This window comes from Uranotaenia lowii, chromosome 2 (assembly GCF_029784155.1).
Source record: "Uranotaenia lowii strain MFRU-FL chromosome 2, ASM2978415v1, whole genome shotgun sequence".
NCBI classification, from domain to species: Eukaryota; Metazoa; Arthropoda; class Insecta; order Diptera; family Culicidae; genus Uranotaenia; species Uranotaenia lowii.
This window is the reverse complement of record NC_073692.1, coordinates 247,310,648-247,336,350: the sequence shown is the minus strand read 5'-3', so window position 1 is coordinate 247,336,350 and position 25,703 is coordinate 247,310,648. Positions and strand designations below refer to the sequence as shown.

Below are 25,703 nucleotides of genomic sequence, written 5' to 3'. Positions count from 1 at the left end.
ATTACATTGTGGCAAAAGAAAAATTCTTTGAAACAAACGAAAATGCATTTGAAACAAATAAATTTTTATTTATCCCAAATTCAAAGAAATTTCCCTTTGTTTTGCGGCACTTTCCTTTCTTCTTCTTCTTCTTCTTCTTCGTTTTAGTTTTTTTGGCCAGAGAATGGAACTCTATAACACCACTTTTCAGGCACTTTCCTTTGAAATAAAAAATCTTTTCGCTGCGTGCAGGTGTAGAATCTGGATAGATGTTTTGAGCGAAGTTAAATATATCCTACTCGTGTTTTCCCCCGTGTTCAAAACTGTTAAATTTGTTTATTTGTTTATTTGAATTAAAATCATCTGACAAAGGTGTCTTAATGATCTACTTAATATTATTAGCACATTACATGATACTTTTCTTAATTTCTTAATTGGTCACTTAAATAAGATTCAATACGGCGTTTGAAAGTTGGAGTAGAAATATTGAAGTCGAAGACATTATAATAACGTAAAAAGCGCATTTTTGCGGAATGAAGAGGGTCGTTGCTGCCATAGCTCGTGTTTCTGGGTTCCAGAGAGAGCCAGTTTCTATTACGCAAGGTTCTTTCTGGAGCATAAATATTACAGCGAGAAAGTAGCCAGGAGCAGTCAATTTCGTTACGAAGTATCTTAGCCACAAACAGCGATTGACCGATGGAACGACGATCCGACAGCGTATGAAGTCCAAGCAGGGCACAACGATGAGCGTATGGCGGTAAATTCAAAGGATTCTCCCAAGGTAGCTCACGAAGAGCGTAACGCACGTACCTACGTTGGATGGCTTCAAAACGCGCTTTCCATGAAGCTTCAAAAGGCCACCATACTAGGTTCGCAGATTCCAAAATCGATCGCACCAGGCAGCAATACAGAGCTCGCAAGCACACTGGATCAGTAAATTCTTTGCTCAAACGTATAATAAATCCCAGCATTCGGTTTGCCTTTTCGAGTACCACAGAGTAATGACGCTTAAAAGTCATATGACTGTCCAACAAAACGCCAAGATCCTTTATCTCCTCAACACGTTGCAACTGCTCGCCCAGAATATCGTAATTATGCATGAAAAGATTTTTCCTACGCCCAAACGTGATAACCCAAGCAACCAAAAGTCGCGTTCTCACTTAAAGATGGAACCCCGAAGTTCACATTTGGCTGAGAAAATGTTTTACGGGAATTTCAGGTGACTCATGTTACGTAGAAGTTATTCAGGAACTTCTATCGCCTTTTGAAAGGTTGAAATATCGTGACGGAACTTTTAAGCGCTTTTAATGGAACTTCTTTAAAGAAGGTCGGTAGCGTTCGCTAAGCACTTTCTAAGATAACTTCAGGTGTTCCAAGGAACTTATTTGGGAAATCTAAGATACTTCTAGGTATTTAAAGGAACTTATTAGGGAATTCTAAGCGACATGTCAAATATGTCTGTCAATTTTATGTCATGGTATTTGTTTTGTTTATATCAGTACTCATGTTTAGAATGGAGTTCAACGCAAAATGAAAAAAAAATGTCTGAGGTTGAAACAAATATTTAAAGAATTTTCCGGATTTTTAACATTGAAGTTTTTATATTTTCAGAGCCTTTTTCATCATCCACCGCTGCGATTGAGGAGAGTACCATCGCTTGCTGCCTCTGATTAGGACCCCCACTGCATGCATACTTCAAAATGCAGTAGTTTCGGAAACATGTTTTCTGCTGGAGGACTAGGCCGCTGACGTAGGTTATAGTGTGTCTAATAATGTTGTGTGTTGTGTTGTGTGTTAAAAGAGCGATTTATCTGAATAAACGTTTGATGATAAAATATTTGTAATTTCATATTTATTTGGTGTACCGAAAGTCCTTTAAAAACGAAATGTATAAACTCGCTCAACCAACCCATTCGATCATCGCTCATACGCGAGTCCAAATAAAATTAGTTTAAGTACTAATTATTACAATGGCAATGAACTATTGCTGGATTGGTCGAGAGGCTGGTGAGTTTCATGGCAACCTAGAGAGCAGCGGTTCAATTCTCGTAAGCGTAAGTAGCATTTGTAATAAAAAAAAAATAATTAAAATTGAAATCAATGAGATAGACCATGATAGACCGGCAATCTAGCAATCTGTCAAATGGATTTTTTTTTTCGGCGCGTAGAAGTTACTTGACATTCTCTTAGAAGCTGAATAGCGTTCTCTACAGCCACCTAAACGAACTTGAAAGTAGCTTTAAGAACTTAAATTTTGGGCTGATTAGCATTCTCTTCAGACACAAACGAGAGCTGATTAAGCTTCTATGGAACCTTTTTAAGGGAATTCTGGTTGCTTGGGAATACAGCACTTCGCAACGCTCAAAACAAGTAAGTTATTACGGCACCAATTCACGACTGCGTCCAAGGAGCGTTGCAATTCATAACAATCAGCTTGGCTGTTTATGACTAAAAATATTTTCAGTTCGTCCGCGTACAGGAGAACTCCACATCCAATCAGCACCAAGTTGATGTCGTTACAAAAGAGCGTAAACAATAAAGGACCCAGATTGCTGCCTTGGGGTACCCCAGACTTCGGAATAAAGTCCGAGGATTCAGCAGAACCTATTTTTACAGCCAATCGCCGATCCGTTAGGTAGCTTCTGATCCACGCACACAATCGTTCGGAAAATCCCAATCTAACCATTTTTTTTCAGTAGAATGTCATGGTTTACAGAATCAAATGCCGCCGAAATATCAGTATAAATCGCGTCAATTTGCTTGCCGCCATCCATGTTTGATATGCATAAGGATGTAAAAAGCATCAGGTTTGAAGTTACCGAACGTTTAGGAAAAAATCCATGCTGGTTCTCAGAAATCCAGTTCCGGCAGGCCGAAAACATGACATCGTCGACAATCCTCTCAAATACCTTCGAACAGGCAGCTAGCGATGTGACACCTCGGTAGTTAACAACATCTTGTTTGTCACCTTCATTGTGCACTGGGCTCATAAACGATTTTTTCCAGATGGTTGGAAATTTTTGCTGCTCTAAAGACTGATTAAAAATACGCGTAAGAGGTTCCACCAGTAAAGTGCGACACTTTTTCAATACACACGCCGGTATTCCATCCTGCCCGGCTGAAGTGGAGTTCTTCAAATTAATTATGGCCTCTAAAACCATTTCCTCGCTAACGGTGAAAACATCCAGATCCAACACATCGATGGGTAATCGTGATAAGGCGGAGTTTAATTGCTCGGCAGTTGGCGATGCGTCTGAAAAAACACTGGCGAAGTGCGCCGCCAAAAGATGGCATTTTTCAGAAGGTGACATAGCAATACGGTTGTTTAATTGAAGTATAGCTGGAAGTCCGGACTCTTTCCGTTTCGAGTCCACGAATTGCCAGAACTTTTTTGGATTGCGACGAAGCTCACTCTGGGTACGATCCACATAACGGCGATAGCAAAGTCGATTGTATATCCGGTACCGATTAGTAGCAGCGTTCAATTTGATTTTCACGAATGGGCACCTGGAGTTACTAAACTTCCGTAGCAATTTCGAACGCGTCTGTTTCAACCGCTTCAGGTGAGAATCAGACCAAGGGGGTCGAAGAGGAGGTCGCACCAGAGGTACGGACTCATCGAAAACGCCATCCAAAATTGCGCCAAATGTACTAACAGCCACATCTACGTCAGTACAACTTTGTATGTCCGACCAGTCAACTTCAGACAGAACACGGTTCATGGTGTCAAAATCCGCACGGTTAAAGTCACGAGCTGACACATCGAAATCCTCGACAAAAACGATAGGACTCGGAAATGAAATTTCAAATTCCAACGGAGGGTGGTACACGTCTTTAGAGACAACGACCTCGTTGGCCTCGATTATGGGGCTGATCAAAATAGATTCATCCGAGAAAACCAAATCGAGCGTCCGTCGAGCGTCGAGCGTAAATTGAAGCCTTCGCAGCCTTCGCAAATGTCATAAATAGATAAGAGTTGAACGGCTATCGTTAATTTGTTCTCCATAGACAGTTCCATGTGAATTGAAGTCACCACTGGCACAGGTCCTCTAGGTGACATAGGCCGATGACATAGTGAGTGCGATGCGATGCGAACCGGCGAATGCGATTCATTGCGGCGAACCACATTTGAAGAAAATGTATGCGAATCGCTTAAACCTGACATACTCAACGCGGCGAAGCAGATGTCAATTTGTTCCACCACTCGAGTTTGCATTGGCCGCGTTCGCCAATTCGCATCGCATCGCTCTCACTATGTCATCGGCCTTATTCGGTCCATTGCAACTCTCTGAGGCCAGTACAAACTTACAACACATAAGTCCTTACCTCTTAGAGAACGATTTCAATTGAATAGCATAAAAGCAAACGTAGCAATTCAAGGATCTTATTTTTTATTCACTTCAACCACCATAAAATATCCAAATCCACCTTTCAGCTTTAAAATTATTACGCCTGATAGTATGCAGCTGCAGAAGAAAACATAGTAGAAAATAACAAAAATATATGTATTTTCGAATAGAAATTTCAAGCTTATCAATTGTTTGGGCTTTTCCAAATTTTGAAGAAATGTTAATTGACTTCTCTTTTAAAAAATTGCAATTGAAATTGTGCATTTGGCTTAAGTTTTCATTCAAAAATATGTGAAATACTCCGAGAGGTTTTTGTGATAGTGGAAAAATTACTTTTTTTGTCGTCGATTTACGCTGCCTCACGGCACATGCACAATTTTTTCTATAGCTCACAATACTCTCTGAACCTTCTACTTTAAGTTTGTATTTACCATTTTTTGGAAATCCTTACCAAATCGGAGAAAGGTATGATTTTCTACAAGCTAGTATTTCCACTCGTTTGTTTACATTTTCTTGCACACACAGGATCTGTCAAAAATTAGCTTCGAAATCGCCATGATGGAATTTGGTTCAAAAAACAATCACGCTCTTTTTTTTAAACTCAAAATTAAGTATGACCGAGGTTCAAAACATAGTTCGATTCTATGAACTTAAAGTTAAGTACCCCCCGCATAATCAATTACAATATATAGAGAATATTCTATATTGTCTCTAAACGTTATCGTTTATTGTAAAGTGAACAGTATATGTACAATAACACAGACCATATTAACAATCTGTATTATGATTATCTGTTAAAGTACCATATGGGGAAAGGGCTGTTAAGCATGTTTACCATTCAAAAAGAGCGATTTTTTCGAACAAATATTTCATGCTACATTATTGGATACGGTTAAAATATCATCCACTTTTGGCGAGCAAAACAATCTACCTGAATGTTCTAGCTACGTTGGAATACAAAATCATAGATTTCATCAACTTCAATGGATATAGTTTGCTTATAGTAGTTTGTAGTAAAAATAACGCTCAATCATACGTTCCGCATATTGTAAAATATTTTTAAAAAGAGCTTCCCTGTACCATAACCAATATAGTTCCAATTCTTTCCCACAAAAAATAAAATAAAATTAAAAAATTTAAATGTTGAGATTTTTATTTTTTATTTCTGATATTATACATGGATTATACAATCTTACCTATTTGTGCAGATCTGCATTGTTCAGCCTTTCAGTAGATTTTTTTTCCGCTCTCCGCTCAGCAGAGATCTTTGTTTCTGTAATTTCATTAGTTTTATTTAATCTCACTAGTTTTTATCGATAATATAATATAGTTTTACTTACTTTTCGCGTTCTGTGTGTTTTTCTCAGCGTGATTCTTTTTTTTCGGAGCCATTTTGAACACAGTTTTCAGTTCCGAACCTGGCGTGGGGTTGCCGACACAAATTTTAACGAAGTGAAGTGAAAATTAGCAGATGCTGAACCCAAGAGCGAAAAAATGCATAAGCTCACAACTACATCTTAAAATAACAATATTAGTTATTATCCGCAAGAGGTGAAATGATAACGACTTGTCTAACTCATACAATGTTGTCAATGTTGTTTTTTTTTAATTTAATGTCTAATGCTAAGAAAATATAAGGAAACTTTGTCGTACACTGTTAGAGTCCTGGATAAGGTCCAGAGACAATATTCAAAGGTTGCAAATTTTTATTCTCTTATTATACTATACTTACTAAATCATATATCATATTGTCACTGTCACTGATACGATCCTGTCATAATTTATTGAGGTAATAAAATTTTGAACATGTATAATGAAATGATACTTGGAAGATATTTCATACTGGTACTGCTACCAATATATTAAGTTAATAGTTAGTACTATATCCCCAACTGTTTTTAATTATGCGGGCCTGTTTTCCTCCTTGCGATGGATCAAAACGGAGTTCGAACTGCGAACTCAAAATTGATCCATTTTTTTCCTTCGGCGAGGGATCAAAGCTGAGTTCGACCTTATGAACTAAAAATTGAACTCTCTTTGTTGAACTGAAAACACTTAGCGAGTTCAGTCCGAACCGGAACAGCAACCAACGAACACGTCGCAAAATTATGTCGTTCCGGAACAATTACCGGAAAACTATGAAGGAACTTCAGAATGAAATGCATGTTCACCGTGTCAGCGTAAAATTCTGTCCGTCGTTGTCATCATATGGTGAGCGGCTTGGAATGTCCGGAAACTTCCGGATGTTGTTTACTTCCCGTGGGAATCTGGAAGTTTTCTTTGACCGGGAATGTCAAAACTTTCCACCGCTCTGTAATTGCAATGCAATGTACCGGAACAGCAACATCCGGGTACAACAAATTTTAATCATCCTTTAATTCCCTGAAAATAAGCTACCCTCGAAAAAAAGGATAAATCCGAGTTCGGCTGCCGAACTTAGTATTGAGTATGCCTATCAGAACTTAGTTTTGCTATTGCCCAGTCAAACTCAAAGTTGAGGGAAGCCACCGAAGTGCTGTTTTGAACCAAAACTACTTAATTTTGAGTTTAAAAAAAAGAGCGTGATGGCAGCGACACTCGTGTTGAACAGCACTGTATCCACCAACACTCGATAATTACGGCGTGTTCGTAAATTGATTTTTTCTATCGAAGTGATTCTTTTTATTGATGCTGGCGTTCGTAAATTAAACAAACTGTATGCAAAAGCATTGGAAGGTGATTTGACATCTACCAAACAAATCGATGCATCACCCAAAAAATCAGTTTACGAACGCGCCGTTAATACCTAGTTCAATTAGCTGAGGAACGTTAATTTCATACCTTTGGCAGGAAAACGAAAAGTCCTTGCTTCCAAGCAGCACAAAACACCTTTTTAACCTCCGAACGGCACAAACATCCGGATATAGTGGAAAAAATCTCACTCACTTGTTCGCGATTAGCGCGGAAAACGCGACTGTACCGACTGCACACTACGAGCGATGCGAGATCTCAAACTTTTTTTTTTTTTCTCAAGGGAGTTTAACAACCAGGGTCATTCTTCCCTACATAGAGACCTCAAACCAAGGCGGGTAAAGCTTCAGGTGTGTTCTTATACCAATGCACGGAATCGTCCATCTTGTGACAGGCAATCGTAATCGTAGGCATGCCCAAGCAACCAGAATTCCCTTAAAAAGGTTCCATAGAAGCTTAATCAGCTCTCGTTTGTGTCTGAAGAGAATGCTAATCAGCCCAAAATTTAAGTTCTTAAAGCTACTTTCAAGTTCGTTTAGGTGGCTGTAGAGAACGCTATTCAGCTTCTAAGAGAATGTCAAGTAACTTCTACGCGCCGAAAAAAAAAATCCATTTGACAGATTGCTAGATTGCCGGTCTATCATGGTCTATCTCATTGATTTCAATTTTAATTATTTTTTTTTTATTACAAATGCTACTTACGCTTACGAGAATTGAACCGCTGCTCTCTAGGTTGCCATGAAACTCACCAGCCTCTCGACCAATCCAGCAATAGTTCATTGCCATTGTAATAATTAGTACTTAAACTAATTTTATTTGGACTCGCGTATGAGCGATGATCGAATGGGTTGGTTGAGCGAGTTTATACATTTCGTTTTTAAAGGACTTTCGGTACACCAAATAAATATGAAATTACAAATATTTTATCATCAAACGTTTATTCAGATAAATCGCTCTTTTAACACACAACACAACACACAACATTATTAGACACACTATAACCTACGTCAGCGGCCTAGTCCTCCAGCAGAAAACATGTTTCCGAAACTACTGCATTTTGAAGTATGCATGCAGTGGGGGTCCTAATCAGAGGCAGCAAGCGATGGTACTCTCCTCAATCGCAGCGGTGGATGATGAAAAAGGCTCTGAAAATATAAAAACTTCAATGTTAAAAATCCGGAAAATTCTTTAAATATTTGTTTCAACCTCAGACATTTTTTTTTCATTTTGCGTTGAACTCCATTCTAAACATGAGTACTGATATAAACAAAACAAATACCATGACATAAAATTGACAGACATATTTGACATGTCGCTTAGAATTCCCTAATAAGTTCCTTTAAATACCTAGAAGTATCTTAGATTTCCCAAATAAGTTCCTTGGAACACCTGAAGTTATCTTAGAAAGTGCTTAGCGAACGCTACCGACCTTCTTTAAAGAAGTTCCATTAAAAGCGCTTAAAAGTTCCGTCACGATATTTCAACCTTTCAAAAGGCGATAGAAGTTCCTGAATAACTTCTACGTAACATGAGTCACCTGAAATTCCCGTAAAACATTTTCTCAGCCAAATGTGAACTTCGGGGTTCCATCTTTAAGTGAGAACGCGACTTTTGGTTGCTTGGGTGGTAGACGAACAATTCGCTGTCAAAAAACGCTCCGTCTCCACCCCCCACCAATGAGAAACTTTTGGTATCCCTTGCCTACTTTTCCTCAATATGCACCCACCCTACTGACCCACCCTGCCTCAAACCTTCGTTCTTATTCGTTTTTAAAGGTTTTTATGGTTTTTATCTCTACCAAAATTATTTTCGAGTTTGGCTACAAGAGCGTGTACGATTTCGAATAACTTCGGCTCTCAGGGCTCTCAGTGTATAATGCTGTCATCATTGTTGATGATTGTCTCAAAAATTTGATGATGTCAACTCAGCAAATTTATTAAAAATGGGTGTTATTTGAACAACATCAGTTTTTAATGGTCAATTTAAAAATTTAGGTGTTATAAAAGGTGTTTAAAATGGTAAGTAGACAGTCTCAACGCTGACGCATTTTTTTAATATTGAAATCTTTTTAGGAAAATACGTCCAAACAAAGAAATTAAGGGGTCAATGTCTTCTTTGTTGATACATTTGTGATTGAAAAAAAAAAATCCGAAACGAAATTACAAAATGTATTTTTCTATCGGCTGGCCTCGAGTGATAAACTGCTCATATAAAAATATTCGGAAAATATCTTGTGATCGTGTGAAGATCCTCTTCACCATTCTCACCGATGATACGTTGGCAATTTGGTATACAAAGGTAAGTGACTTTTTAGCTCTTATCACTGTTCAGGCATCCGATACCATTTTGTTGCCCTAATTATAATGACAATATCAATTTTTTTAAATTGTTTTACGTTATAGCCTTGTGTCCCAATTGCTTCCAAGATTCGAAATTCAGAATGCATAGAAAAGTACGGTCTCAATACGACAGTGGAATGGAAACCAGATTCAAGTATGCTGCTTGTGGTAACAACCAGTGGGACACTTTTCATGTACACTCTTATAGTGAGCGATACTCCTAAAGGAGTGTACAATCAAAATGATTCCCCATTTTCCAACTTGCGGAGGGACAGTGCAGAATTGTTCCTTAAAGAAACAATTCCATCTCTAAGACTGTCCTTGGTAGTTTTATTTTGGAAAGGTTTTTTTTACAACATTCTTAAAATTATAATTTTACTTTTAGACACATCAATTATCATTGTACGTTCCAATAACCTGCATCTCCTGTATAAACGTTTCACAAATCATGGTGGCTACTAAAAATGGTCGTGTAATTCGGCTTAATTGGAACGGTGTTGAAGAACGTGATTACGCTTTGGATTTGAAAAGAATACCGTTTAGCATAAATCAGCAAGTTAGTAACGGTGAGTTTATAGCAAGTTGAACTGATTTTCTTGTTTATTTATAGAAATTACTCTAGTCGCAGAGTAATATTTATCAATTTAATGCACAAGATAATCTGTATTATATTGAAATGAAACCTCTATTGTTACTCATTACAATAATGAATTATTTGTTCATTGCTATTATCATCAGCGGTTCCAATTTTGGAAAACAATACATTCATCGATTCAATAGAATACTCCCCTTTGTTGTGTGGATTTTCAATAACGCTCAATGATGGAAGAGCGGCATTCTTGACCGCAAGTAATACCAAATTCGATCCAAACGTATGTTTATTTTCCTACTGCTTCGCGAAATTTTCCGTTATACTTTATTATTTTATTTTAATTTTCAGCAAGTACAAGGCATCTGGTGCCAGAATGTAGACGACGCTACTTGTACGGTAATTAACCACAAATATCGTTTGATTGCTTTTGGACGGCGTAATTCGCAGACAAATATGTACGTGATTGATGATCTGACGGGTGGTTTGGAGCTATCTCATCGACTTATTCTCAGTGCAAAAGATTTTCCCGGCTCACCTGGCCATGTCAATGAGCTTAAATGGACACCGGATGGTTGTGCTATTATGGTTGCTTGGAGCAACGGTGGAATTTCTCTTTGGAGCACTTTCGGATCCTTGCTTATGTGTTCACTCGGCTGGGATTATGGTTTACACATTGATCTTTTGAAGAACAATCCCTTCAACATTATAAGTATGGTTAGTTTCCTATCTTAACCTTTTCTGCTGAACGTTGAATAAAATATTGTTAAAATTTGACATATTTGCTTTTAGGATTGGTCCACTGAAGGATATCAGTTGTTTTTGGTACGACAATTGAATGAAATCACTTCTCTGGACTCTTCGAGCTCGAGCAATATGGATAAATCAGGCTCATTTGTATCCCTTGGTTCGATAAGCCCTAATTCTTCCAGTGGTAACAGTAAAGAATCTTATGAACCCGTCCATAAACCTTCTTTGAAAAGATGCAATAGCGGAGGATTCAAAACAGCTTTGATACAAATTGATTTTGTCAAAAGTATCCTAACGATAAATCCTTGCATGGTATATATTTTTAAGTAACAGTGGTCTTACATTGCAAAACATTCCATTAAAATATTCTTTACAGAGCTACAATTCCTATTTGTTGCTGCAAGGCGATGATAAACTGTATATCAATCATGGTGATGTATTGCAGAACATATACCATCAACCCAACACTTACGTAACTGATGAGAAAGATACCGGTTTTTACAAGAATGTGCATTATTCTGGTCTATCAAAAGAAGGTAAATATAAAAAAAAAATCATTACTGGAATGTTATATTTTTGACGTACATTTTAGATTTGGAGTACATGAGAAATGAAGATGATAATAACACCGAAAAATACGTCCAAGTGAATAGTGTATTATCTGAAAGCAAACACTGGGTTGTGCTAAATCTTCCAACTGCATACACAGCATCTAACTGGCCAGTTCGGGTAAGCACCTTTAGTTTAAAAGTTAATGGATTTTGAAAATGTTGCATTTATGATTTACAGTATAGTGCAATAGATTTTCTTGGCACTAACGTTGCCGTTGCTGGTCGAACAGGCGTTGCATTGTACTCATTCAACACCCGCAAGTGGAAATTATTTGGCAATGAAACTCAAGAAAAGGATTTTGTTGTAACTGGTGGTTTGCTGTGGTGGAATGAATTTGTGATCATGGGTATAAAAACTATGTCAATTCTTGTTCATGTTCTCAGACTGTTTTTTTCGCTTGCTTTTCAGGGTGCTACTCATTGATAGGTTTCCATGATGAACTTCGGATGTATTCGAAAGAAAATAAACTGGATAATCGTTTTGCGAGCATCACGAAAATGAACGCTCCTGTAATGTTGATTAATCTTTTTAAAGATCAGTTGGTACGTATGAAGTGAAAATAGCAGAGAAACAAGGATAATCTTAAAACTTTGTTGTTCTTTGAGATTTTCATTTTTTTTGTTCATATATTGTTATGGAATTTAAAGCATATGTTTGTTACCAATTCATGGCATAACACAATTTGGTGATTTATTTTCTCTTTTTTTTCTAGATTGTGTTTACTGCCGACGGGCATGTAACAATATTTGCCCTTATAAGAAATGAGAATTGCCAACTGGAACTAGAAAAAATGCACATTTATGATATTAAAAATGTTTGCATTCATCCGGCATGCGTGATATCGGTTTTAATGACAAATCTTCGCAATGAAGTGGCTAAATCAAATTACGACAACTCTTTGTCGGAAACTCTGATTCTTAATGTTTCTGGACGAGTGCTGATGGTTCAGACAGATTATATTGGAAATGCCACTTCGCAACTAGCTTCAACGTGCTTGGCTTCATCTGTCGAATGCATCTGGGTTTCGGATTCGAACAAAACTCACATTAAGGAATCTCTATGGTTATACTGCGGAGGGCATGGAATGCGGGTTTGGCTTCCGGTGTTTCCAAGGAACGGAGAGACAGGAACTCGTAGTCATAGGCATACTTTTATGAGCAAGCGAATAATGTTGTCGTTTACTTTAAAAATCTACCCACTGGTTATTTTATTCGAAGACGCCATTATTCTTGGAGCTGAAAACGACACGATTCTGTATACCAGCGATCCTGCAATATACTTTTCATTGCCATACTGTGCTTTGAAAAGAACGGTGAATTTACTTTAAATATTTCATATTAAAAGGAATTTATTACTTTTTTTGTGTTTTTTAGAGCCAAGTTTATTTGCATCAAATTTTAAGACAGCTGATTCGCCGAAATCTTGGTTATAATGCTTGGGAAATCGCTCGATGCTGTACAAATCTTCCGTACTTTCCACATTCACTTGAACTTTTGTTGCACGAGGTCTTAGAAGAAGAGGCTACCAGCAAAGAACCAATACCCGATGCTTTGCTGCCCAGTGTTTTGGAATTCATTCAAGAATTCCCTGTCTATCTAGAAACTGTTGTGCAATGTGCCCGCAAAACGGAGATAGCATTATGGCCCTACCTTTTTTCGAGCGCCGGTAAGCCAAAAGAGCTCTTCCAACAATGCATGGCATCAAAGCAACTTCAAACAGCTGCGAGTTATCTTATAATATTACAAAATTTGGAACCTTCGTCTGTTAGCCGACAATATGCCACTTTACTGTTAGATACTGCGTTAGAACAGAGAAATTGGTCTCTGGCAAAAGATCTTGTTCGATTTCTTAGAGCTATCGATCCAAATGACGTTGAGTCACCTCGGTCATCGTATGTGTTTGGAAACAAATTTGGAATGAATGCAACAGGTCCGTCCGTATCGCCAAACGCTGAGGATTTGAGTTTACTTTTGGGAAACAGCATGACACGAGGAAGGAGTTTTTCGACCACAGTGAATCCCAAAGCAAACGAAACAATTAATAATGCCACTATTGTAAATAAGGAGAAAAATATTATTTTCAATAATACCAGCAATAGTAACATCAACGTCGACACAAGCTTAGTACAAAGGCGAAAGAAAAGCGTGCCAAATACTCCAAAAGAAAAGTAAGTGATAACTAATTCTTTGTTAATTATCAATTTGATATGTATGACAACGAATTATAAATGATGAAAATTAAATTATTATTTTCTTTTAAATTAAATTCAATATTTCAGAGATTCATCAAACGCCGAAGATTTTTTTATAGACGTAATTTTGCAACGCCACGCACGCCGGTTTCTCCAATTGAAAAAACTTGAGGACCTGGGACGTATGAGCGCTACCTTGGATTTTCATCTTGTTGGATGGCTTACACGTGAAAAAGATCGTGCTGCAAGGATTGAAGATTTTGTAACTGCCCTCAAAACATTGCACGACGAGTTAGATTGGGCAAAACCATGTTTGGATTTAAATCTTATAAAAAATAGAACCCTTACATTACATCAACCCGAATCTCCAGTCTCTAATATTTCAAACAAATCCACATTCGAGGTTGGCCAGAGGACAGAAGATTCAGGCTACAACAGTTTATCAATCAACAGATTAACAGAACACACTTCGTTGGAAATTCAGGATAATGTCAAAAATCTAATTGATCCTTTGATTGAAATGACGATAGCAAAATTAGAAGTTGCGACTCACGATGCTAAAGAACATTCATTCACGGAAACTAAGGAAGCAAATTTGTCTCCAATGAATGACAACGTAAGTGTGAGATCAGATCACGTTATAACAAACTGGACAGATGAAGCGAATATCTCGCTTAACCAAGAAATAGAAGATAGCTTCAATATTGCTCTTGAGAAAATTTCCAAAAGTAGTTCAAACTGTAATAGAGAACAACATAAGCTGGAAATTAAAATGCGCTATTTGCTACAAATCTTTACTGAAGCAAATTGTTACGAGTTTTCGTTGTTATTGTCCGTTCTTCTACTAGATGTTGCATCAGTTTGTAGAATAACGAACGCAGCTATTCGCTCCAAGTCTCTGGTTGTTTGTCGTCAATTACGAAACGGTTTGAAAGATATGACTCGGTGGAGTTTCAATGAATGTTTGGGTTATCGTCCATTTATGATAGCTTTGCAGCCGCAGCTGGCGGTGTTGGATAAATTTGTTATTCAACAGGAAGCAATACCTTCACTTACGACAACAACAAATACGAGTGTGCAAAGTAAAACACCAACCACATCGGATCTTGGAATAATACCAGAAACGATCACCACGTCAGTTCCATCTGGTAATACTGAAAACAATGCAATCGATCAAGTGGATGGACGAACGAGACATATGCTTGAGAAAAAAAGTAATACTGTGTTGGAAATAAGCTATAATAAACGGGACCGTATAACGAGTCCTGTTGGTGGAGGAAACATTTCCAGTACAACTGCTTCCGGTAGTAATATGCAGAGGCATCCAACAGGCTTCGTACGATCTGTGTCAGACCTAGAGGTTGAAAATATCAGAAAAATGGCACTTGGAAAAAGCGTTCAAAGAGCTCCAGTACAGATAAGAGAAGAATCTGAAACAAGTTCGGGTTGTGTACTGATGTAATCAAAGTTTTGTAAGGTCTAGTTGCAATTGTATTTATTAACCATTTTTAACATAGGAGTTTAGCTCACTGTTTACATTTCCACTCACAAGATGTACTCATATTTAATTTAATTAAAAATACACTGTCAGAAAATAAAAGCAGATTGTCAGATTTGTTGAGAAAACATCATTTTATTTATTTTCATAGTATTCCGTCTGACGACATAACTTGACGAACATAATTCCTAAAATTCACTCGGTCCATGGCAACCGTTCTCCAATTTCTCGGTCATCCCACATTCGCCAGATCAAGCTCCACTTGCTCTAACCACCTCGCTCGTTGCGCCCTTGCTCGTCTCATTCCTACCGGATTCGTAGCGAACACCTGTTTTGCAGGATAGTCATCCGACATTCTCGCAACATGTCCTGCCCAGCGTATCCGTCCAGCCTTCACCACCTTCTGGATACTGGGTTCGCCGTAGAGTCACGCGAGCTCATGGTTCATCCTTCGCCTCCTGGTTCTTAACACTCGTCGCTCGAATACTCCGAGTGTACGCAGGTCTTCAGAGCAATATCCATGTCTCGTGCCCGTGCCCGGGTCTAATGAGCGTCATGTACAGGATTTCATGGCAGGTGTCATTGTCTGCGGTCACCTGTGAGCCGAGATAGACAAAGTCTTCGAATATCTCCAGCTCATCGCAGCCGGTCTCGGATCCACAGGTCAGCATATACTTCGTCTTGGACGTATTGATCGTTAACCCAATTCTTCTTGCTTCGCGTTTTAGTTTGCGGTAGATCTCTTTAACCGCAGCAGATGATCTGCTGACTATACCAATGTCATCGGCAAAGTATTGTCATTGAAGTTGAAATCCGAAGTTTTCGCGCTGGTGATCGGCAACCTTGCCAACTAGCGACGTTGTGAAATATCATTACTGGCAACGCTTTTGTAGTAATAACCAGCGTGCCTATAAGGGTATATACGGAAGATAGTATTGAGGAAAAATTGGCCTCAGCCATAACCTCAAATTTTGATTTGCTGGCGGCCTCACCAGTGATGCTAGGTGCGTTGCTTAAATCAGTATTTGATTGTTTTAAACTAACTATAGTATTTCTGAATTGATTAAATTTTTTAACTATCAACAGCTAAACGTTTGAATTCATTACCAATCCATAAATGGATGAAGATAAGCCATCTTTTGCTAAGGAATGTTCAAGGTGAATGAAAAACATCTGAAATATATTTTCATGTACTGCTCGGTAGATTAAAAAAGAGTTGTTTCTAACTTCTAAACGAATGCAAAATCATTCACTGTTACAAACAAGCTTAAGTGGAAGCCCCGTCCTTGTTTAATTTGAAAATAATCGCCTGCATGCTCTGACTATTTTAAACAAATCCACATTATTCGCTTCTTCGCTTAAGTGTGCGATACAGTTAGTTGTTCTTTCGTTCAGATGAATGATGCGTTTAATTTCACATTCGAATATAAATCTACGGGAAAGTTGCAAATTCTCAGTACTCATGAAAAGGTTTTTCAATAACAATTCTTTTAATTGCATAATCATCGTGTTCCAAATATCAATGCACTTGGCAGCCCTGAACACCCAAAAAATCAAAACACGAACATCTGTGTATCACTTTTCCACAGCGCGAATTTGTCGATTTAAGTACCGGAAAATCGCGTTTATCGTGCGCCCTTCTCAAAAATCGATTCTGTTCTCCCATTGTTTGAGGTTGGGGCTGAGGCCTTCTGTTATAGGGGTGTTCGTGTAGAACTGTCAATATATCCTAATACAGCAACGGGTGGTTGCATATTGAGCAACAGTAGGCAAGGAGTACCAAAAGTTTGTCATTGGTGGGGGGTGGAGACGGAGCGCTTTTTGACAGCGAATTGTTCGCCTACCATGCCTATGATTACGATTGCCTGTCACAAGATGGACGATTCCGTGTATTCACGCAGAGTAAACTTGAATTTTGGAACGAATTAAATCTGACTTTGATTAAAAACATTCATTTTTTTGAATCCAGCTCCTGTTTTCTTTGAATCAATGAATTATAGTTTTGATTGAAAAGAATAAGTTTTGAAAGAAAGAATAAATTTTTTGAATTGAATAACTTTGGACTTTGATTTCAAACAAATTCTTTGATTCAAAAGAAATTTGTTCAATTGCATATTTCTTTAGAAACAAAGTAAATTTTCTTTCAACTTGTATAGTTACAGGACCACGGCCGACGGATAGATTTCCAAGTCTCTCGAACATGGAGAAAGCTGCGCAAAGTAACACCTCCCCAAATCCCGCGGTCGTATTTTTTCGGCCCAATCTTCAACGGCAATCACCAGTCGGACCAGCCAGCAGCTGGAGTGGCTTTCGGAAGTTTATTGACCGGCCCACGGAGAATGCGAAACTTTGTCAACGATATCAAGGACCCTACTCGGTTATAGTGAACCAGTGTTTTATGTGTTTGTGAATAAAAAAGAATTTAAGAACTAAAATTGTATCTTTTTATTATTCAAACTCCTAATAGGAACTTCGAAACAACAGGGTAAAAATCTTCCAATTGAAATAAATGGAAAATGGTTCAATGAATAAATGCTTTTAAATCTATTTCTAAATTACCTTTGAGCAAAGATAATAACTTTAAATCAAATGAAACTGGTTTTTGTATCAAAGCATTAATATTTTGAATCTAAGATTTTTCAAAAGAAAAAATCTTTGAAACAGAGGAAAATGCATTTGAACCAAAGGATTTTTTATTTATACCAAAACCAAAGGAAAAAATCCTTTGTTTTTGCGGCACTTTCCTTTGAAATAAAAAATCTTTGGTATAAGAACACACCCGAAGTTGTACACGTCCTGATAATAACTTGTCGCCAGTGAGTGTCGCCAGTAAATGTCGCCAGCGCTCTTTGACGATAACTCCGGTTTGGGGATTCAGCGACAATAGATAAGTTGACTGGATCTGTTGAAAATCGTGCCCCGCATTTCGCCCACCGCTCGTCAAATAAGAGTTTGTTGCGCCATGTTGAACATCATGCAGGTTAGACCATTGCCTTGTCGAAGCTTCCTGAGTGATTCGAATGAACTCGACAATGTGGTAACCTTCCTTCCATATAATATTTTCTTTTTATCAGATTTCACCTTTTTTGTTTTAACTTTAAACTTTTCCGTCTCTATAACTTCTTCTGTAAATGTATCCGTGCTGTCGTCATCAAAATCGAATCTAGAATGACATCACACCATGCATCAGCGAATCTTTTCCGCTCAGTCATCAGTTCACTCTCATGTGTTCATTTATCTACACTTTTCTCTCACGGATCACTCAAATCGCGTGAATGAGTCGATTATATTTTACACTGTTAACTTGAAACAATCAGCTTTGTTAATATAACTTCATTTACGGATGCGCTCAAAAGTCAAATGAATAATCTTGAACAATTCATATTTAAATTTTTCTAAGCTTTTTTTTTATAATCAGTATGATTCTATTATACAAATTTAGGCTTTTGATATTTCATATTTTTATAGTGTCAGGACATATCTACCACAGACAATTCACCCGAAATTCGCACACAGCACTGCGTTCCATCCATCCATCATCGTCAGTCTGGTCAGCTTCTCGGAGAAACCGTTCTTGTCCATGATTTTCCATAGTTCGTCACGGAGGATCGTGTCGTATACGGCTTTGAAGTCGATGAATAGAAGGTGCGTAGGGACTTGGTGTTCACGGCATTTTTGGAGGATTTGCCGTAATGTAAAGATCTGGTCCGTCGTAGATCGTCACTTCATGAAGCCAGTCTGATGACTTCCCATGCATCTTTTTGCTTGTGGCGTTAGGCGGCGGAGTAGGTTCGGGACAGCACTTTGTAGTCGGCATTCAGGACAGTGCTTTATCGATAGTTCTCATAGTCCAATTTGTCGCCTTTCTTGTAGATGGGGCATATTATACCCCTTCCTTCCACTCCTCCGGTAGCTGTTCTGTGTCCCAGATTCGGACCATCAAACGGTGTAAGCAATCGGTCAACTTGTCCGGGCCCATTTTGATAAGTGCAGCTGCGATGTCATCCTTCCCTGACGACTTGTTGCTATTCAGATGGTGAAAGGCTTCCTTAACTTCACTTATCGTTGGGAATGGCTCCACCTCGTCATTGGCTACGCCGGCGATGTATCTTCCCCCACCGTCTTGATATCCTACATGTGCGCCGTTCGTTCATCAAAATGCTGCTTCCACCTTTTGATCACCTCACGATTGTCCGTCAGGATGTCTGCGTGCTTATCCCGACACATTTCGGCGTTGGGTTTCTGATAGAATTTTCGTGTTTCTTGGGAACGATGCTCCAGCTTCTCGAGCTCCTGCTGGAAAATTCCGACTCGCTACCACTTCTTCTGTCGGTTTCGACAGGTGCTTTTTCGCACTACTGCCGCCTGTGCGGTGTTCTCTCCGTCCATCACCATCCTAAACTCCTCGTCGAACCAGTCGTTCCGTCGAATTTGTTCCACATACCCGATGACGTTCCCCGCAACGTTATTGATGGCTGTCTTGAGTATTCAAGCTGGTTGCAGGTTGCTTCAGTCATGCAATATTTAACCGATCCGGGCGTCGGTTTCGTATGTTGTTCACTACGGGGAGTTTTCACCATCGCCAGATAATGGCCTCACTCGATGGCGCCACGACAGGATCTGATGTCGATGATGTTGACTGGATCCCAGAAGTACCGACTGTCTATTAAAACGTGGTTGATCTGTGATTGTGTTTGGTATGCTGATTTTAACCCTCATCCGCATTAGATTTCATTACCCTAATTAGTACTAGGAGTGTCTATTTGACACCACAAGCTCAAATCGTTATAACTTTTGGCGTGTTCAACCGATTCAAACAAAACTTACATCAAAAGAAACCTTGTAATGTCAGTAAAATATGTTTGGAACATTATATACAGCTAAAGTTACAAGTTTTCTCGTTATTCAGCATGAAAGAAAAAAAAATCCGAAAAAACAGAGATGAAATTTCAATAATTTGTAAAAAAATTGCGCAAAGTAGTGAACTTTGAAAAATTCCAGTAATTTCAATTTTTGTTGCATCAAGAATCTATGCAGCAAAATGTTAGAAATTTAATAATGTTTGTTGTCATATTTTTTCTTAAACTCTACCATCGCTCAAACAGTATTTACTAGCAATCGAATTAAAAGTCGGTTTTTAGACCACTTTTTTTAACTGTTTGTGACCATTTCATTAAAAAAAAATTAAAAAAAAAAATTCTTATCTTCATGATGTAGGCATTAACTTCAGCTTTTATATGCATAAGACAAATATTTCTTTGGACGTGTAACATATGAACTACAGCAGTTTTCGTGAGGCATGTTTTTTCGGATTTTTTTTCTTTCATCCTGAATAACGAGAAAACTTGTAACTTTAGCTGTATATAATGTTCTAAGCATATTTTACTGACATTACAAGGTTTCTATTGATATAAGTTTTTTATGAAGTTCATAATAATTCAAACGACTTAAAAAGATTTTACTTTTGTGGTGTCAAAATGACACCCAAAATCGGAAGAAGGAGTTTTTTTGTCCAGGCTTCCAGGGTTCGTCCATAAAAAAAGTAAAGATGCAATATTGAAGAACTTTTGAATTCATTTAGGGTCCCCGAAGAAATTTTTGTATTTTGAAGCTTCTGAAAAAAGTTACAAGCCTTCAAACTTGCAATGGTGTCAAAATGACACCCTAATGCGGATGAGGGTTAATGATGAGGGAGGAAATCTATTAGTCTGAGGCCATTTTCGTTGGTCAGCTGGTGCGCACTGAACCTTCCAATTGTCGGTTTGAATTCCTCCTCCGGAGTTGGGTACCCGATCTCCGCTACGGTTACTCGCACCCCAGCTAGCACCACAGGGAAATAGAGAATCGGAGTTGTAAGACAAGAGGAGATATGACCACTACCCGAAGGTTGGTGTATGGGGTCGCTAGTTGCACATTGTCTGCCCTTCGCCAGCCGCCACGTTTTGATATTAAGCTCAAAATATTGAACTTTAGAAAAACAGTTTTGTATGACGAAAAAAATGTGCGAGATCTGGCGTTTCCACTTCTTTTTTAGGTTGGGCTTCAGTGTAACTAAACAGTGGTGATGGCTTGATGTGTTTAAGTCCTTTTCCTATGCGACATGATCGTACGTAACCAGTTCTTCTTCAGCGCCACTATCCCTCAAAGTTTTCTTGAAAATATGTGGGCCAGCCGTCGCTTAGTGCGAATCTTTCTAACAAAAAATTCCATTTCTGATGAATTCCGAGCACTAGCTAATCGCATTCGCGTTCATGCTGGAAGCCGGATTATCGGAAGGATAATTGATTCGTTCTATGTCGCTTTATGTGAGCAAGCCTGCTCCGGTCCTGTTCGCATCTGCAAAACTTCGTTGCACTTATTCGCCTATTATAACGTTTTCATAAGTCTCGAGCGTTACAATTTTTTAAATTGTGCCGTCAATCGCGTTAACATAGAGATACCAATCGCTAAAACAGAAAATCATGTAAAATTTTACTGTTACTGTTACTCTGTGCTCGTTATACTGCACCTTTTAAGTCAATATTGAATAATAAAATATTGGTCCACTTTTTTTTAACATCAAATGGTGCCGAATTAACATTCTTGAAAGAGGCGAAGGTTGAGAAATTGGGTGATTAAATTGAAGAATTTTCGGATTGAAAATGCTTGCTTAAAATTTAGAACTCGATTTAATGGAAATCTGTGAACTTCAAAAATAATAGCCAGTATTTCGAATTATATCTTGTGCCAATAATTATTGTTTTGCTTTAAAAAACTGCTTGTGTGTGAATCCATACAAAAACAAACTAGATAACAACAGTCCAGCGTTCTGAATTTCTGATACCCGCTAGCTAACATACATATGAAAAAGCGAAGTGATTACGATTGCTGGGGCTGGTTAGGCGCAATTGTCGCACTTGACGTCAACCAAGTCCAAATGCTGATGGATCGAATTACTACCTAGTGGCAGAATATTGTACGACGGCAATTGTAACTGGTCACTGGCACCATCCCTACGTTGATACGCAAAATTGGAACCAATGCAGAGTTTTTGGGGCCCCATCATGATGGGGTGATACAGGAATTTGAGGGTGTTGGTAGGTGCGCGAAGGATCGGTTGTCCACCGCATGTTGTACAGAGAAGAAGAGACTTTGCCCTCGCTCGCGAATTGTCGAGGTTTATCGGTTATACGAGGAAATCTTCCGCTGGACTTATTTTTGGCGCTAGTTAATGTAACAGCAGCTGGTTTTAGTTTGCTTTTCGTCGCGGCTATGGATGGACGAAAGTGTCCCAGTTTTCCCGTTAATTGAATAGTGTGGTTTATAGTGCGCTTTTCCGGTTGCCACAGGTGATTTTTTTAAAAGTAGAGCTTGGGATAAAGTGCGCGCTTTTTTTTAAAAACATGTGACGTGAAACGGAACTCGTTAACTAGGTTTTCAAACTAAACCTTTTATAATATTCCCTATCTATACCTTTATTTCATATATGCATTTGCTTGAAATAAAAAAAAGGAGAATTTTTAATTCCATTTGAGTCGGTGATCTGAACCTGCATTCTAGATTCATTCTAGAATCAAAGTGGTGTAACAATGAATTGTAGCTCCACCAAGCCCTACGCAAAATGCTTTCATTTTATTATATATGATCCCATTTTAAATTATCAATATGGGTGTTTATATTATGGAATTGTTTTTGAATGATAGTAAGTATGTTAACAGATTTAGAGAAAAAAACTCTTTTTTTTTTAATCAATCACGGCATGCAACATAGTTAAAAAAAATCTAATTGTAATCTTCACTTTTGTCAGAAACATGAAACTGTGCTGTTTTTAGATGAAGATTTTTATATTTATTTCATGGGAAAGATTTTCTACCAAACTCCATAATTGAAATGTCTAAAGCAATCCAAGACTTAATTCGTATCCAAAATCGATTGATACTTGCTCAAATTTCAATGCTAGAATTCAAAATTTAACAAAATAAATTTTAATTTAAGATTTCAAAAGGTTAGTTGTACAGAACAATAACTTATAGTGAGATCAAAAATTCGGTTTTAAAAGTCAGAAACAGGGTTCACAGCCAATAACATCATCGAACGTTTTTGAAGAATGTTAAAATCAGAAGTCTTAATATCAAGAAAAATCTGACACAAGATACAAAAACCAAGAAGAGAGTTTCGTACCTGAATCAGAATGAAAACAATCAGATCAGAATACCAAGATAATCGAAGAAAATTTTGGAAATATACTTTAAATTTAAAATCAAGATCATTATGGAAATCAAGCTTTTAAATTAACGTTCTAATGAAGATAGAATTTTTCATTCATGAAGCCGGTTTGAGAACAATGATTTCGAATAACAGTAACATTCAGGATAAAATTTCACAATCTATTTATTTATTTATTTATTTCACCAAATATTGTAGGCAAAATATGTGGCCTTAAACCTAGGAGTTACAATCTTAATATGAACTTACATACAACTTTGTTAGATTCTTCAGTATATGTGGTCGTAAAAAGCACTTTTTAGCTGCTGTTTAGACTTAATAAAAACTGTGTTCTGGTAATTTTTATTATTATCACAGAGAACAGACGTACAAGCTAGCCCACGAAAGTTGTGTAAAATTTACAACGACCGTTTTTAACCAATTTCTGTTTTTTGGCTGGGCCACCAGATGTCTCCAAACACACCAAAGAGAACTGTCAAAGCCATCCTGAGAAAAAAAAAAAACAAAATTTTAGTCAGTTTTGAACAGGTCGTATGAATTGTTTTTCATGTTTCGAGAGAATCGCTTTTGATGTTTCGTAACACTTTCGTCACGTTGCATAATGGAAAAATATCTTAATAGTAGATCGCTATTTCCTTCAAGGTAGAGGTACTGAATTTTGAACAATGGGATGCAAAAGTGATACTTGAAAGTAACCCGCTTTGAGATGTCTATAATCAGTTCTGATGGATAATACTGATCGTCAAGAATGTTCCTAATTGAATGGATATAGCAGACTATCTTCTGTCTGACGATAACCGGTCAAGAAGTCCAAAAACATATTCCAAAACTATTAGTTATTTCAATTGCCTCATTAGTTAAAGGCAGTGAAATTCTGTCCAGTCGAAAGTAACTTTTCCAGCAATAAATCGAACCCGTCTATTTTAGAGTGGCATTAGTTTAATTATTAATGAGTTCATTAACAATTACGCCTTTTCGAAAACTGGGTACCTGAATATTTTATCTGTAACTTTTGAACGGCGCAATAGATGGCACTGTTTCAAGTTAATTTTCAACGTATTTTTTGGATGTCGGCATTTGAAATTTTACACACTTTTTTGAAGATTTTTTGTTCGAGCTTGTACGTCTGTTCTCTGTGTTATTATATGCATCAGACAATTCATTGGGCATTTTTTTCCACAATCAGTTCGAGCAGAGGTTAAAATAAGCAGATTTCTTGTACTCCATAGGCGACATGGAGAATACAAGATTAATTGATTGATAATTAATTCAGTAGATAAGCAGACTGAACACGCTGATTAATTATGTCGTTTACAAAAGAGATTGCAGCAAATTCTCTTCTTACATTTAATTGTTCTATATTTATTAGTAAACATCGTCATTCGTAGCTTGGTTATTGACTCTAAGACCATCATAGATTTCGTACAGCAAATAGAACAAATTGTTTCTGAACGGATTCTAAACGGTTTTTATGAGAAACAACACAACGCTACAGTACTCGAGTATGGATCGGACATAAGCTGTGTACATGTTTTACCGTATTATAAATAAAACGTTTTATAAAGCCAAGAATACTACATATTTGATTTCTGAATTACTGAGTTATAGTGATCTACAAAGGTCAGTTTCGAGTCCAATATAAAACATAAAACCTAGATCTTTTATTTTATTGGTTCTCTCCACAGGCTCATTTTCTAGAGTAACAATTTCATAAGATTCACATTTTTTTTTTCTGGTAAATAAAATATTCGAATATTTTTTCACGTTCAGTTCAAGAAGATTTTCACTGCACCATTTGTAAAATATTTTTATTTCATTTTGAAACACGTTGAAATCTTCTTCGTTATTGACTTTCATATAAAGCTTCATATCGTCTGCATATATAGGCACGTTTAGCTGATTCAGTAGATAAGTAATGTCATTGACGTATAAGATAAACATTAAGGGACCGAGATGGTAACCTTGAGGCACATCAGATGCAACGAAGATGCTTTTCGAAAATGAACCATGGAATCTTACAATTTGTGTACGGTTTGTCAAATAGGACTTAATCAATTTCATCCAGTTGTGCACTGAATCCGTTTCTTTGTAGTTTATAAATCAACATAGGGATGTCAATTCTATCAAAAGCTTTACTGAAGTCCGTGTATAGAGCCTGAACGGAATTTCCTTGATCAATGGAGTGGATATTATAAGAAACAAATTCAAGTAAATTAGTCGTTGTTGTTGTCAGATTTGATCATCTGGATAATGTTCTGATCCATTGGCTGAAGTATTGGTATTTTGAGGCAACGAAGATGCTGAATTAGAATCATAGACGGTTGCGAGAACTTCAGCTTTATGATAGGCTTAACAATTGTCCAACTCTATAACGACTTTTTTGGAACCTTTAGCGTTTTCTAGAAAATCCGTTGTCTTGAGAACAAACGACTTAAAAAACCACCTAGTACACGGACCAGAA

The 25,703-nt window shown here is 37.6% G+C and overlaps 3 protein-coding genes across 3 annotated transcripts in view; 2 read left to right on the top strand and 1 right to left on the bottom strand.

Moving 5' to 3' along the window:
* Positions 1–2,657: 2,657 nt before the first annotated feature.
* On the bottom strand, positions 2,658–3,701 carry LOC129742482 (uncharacterized). Its single transcript, XM_055734383.1, has one exon. The coding sequence runs from the start codon at positions 3,699–3,701 to the stop codon at positions 2,658–2,660; it is 1,044 nt and encodes a 347-aa protein (XP_055590358.1).
* A 5,251-nt stretch (positions 3,702–8,952) lies between these two features.
* On the top strand, positions 8,953–15,170 carry LOC129749160 (guanine nucleotide exchange factor subunit Rich). The gene is made up of 14 exons (XM_055744060.1): positions 8,953–9,076; positions 9,131–9,356; positions 9,461–9,721; positions 9,783–9,963; positions 10,136–10,269; positions 10,338–10,703; positions 10,779–11,048; positions 11,113–11,272; positions 11,329–11,465; positions 11,526–11,694; positions 11,757–11,890; positions 12,061–12,660; positions 12,722–13,515; positions 13,627–15,170. Exons 2-14 carry the CDS (start codon positions 9,225–9,227, stop codon positions 14,999–15,001), a joined length of 4,713 nt encoding a protein of 1,570 aa, XP_055600035.1. The 5' UTR covers positions 8,953–9,076; positions 9,131–9,224; the 3' UTR covers positions 15,002–15,170.
* Positions 15,171–22,234: 7,064 nt separating this feature from the next.
* The window catches only part of LOC129749162 (arylalkylamine N-acetyltransferase 1), a 79,485-nt gene continuing 76,016 nt past the window's right edge, over positions 22,235–25,703 (top strand). The window contains exon 1 of the mRNA XM_055744065.1: positions 22,235–22,365. The gene's annotated coding sequence lies outside the window, so the exon portion shown is untranslated. The remainder of the gene's footprint in view (positions 22,366–25,703) is intronic.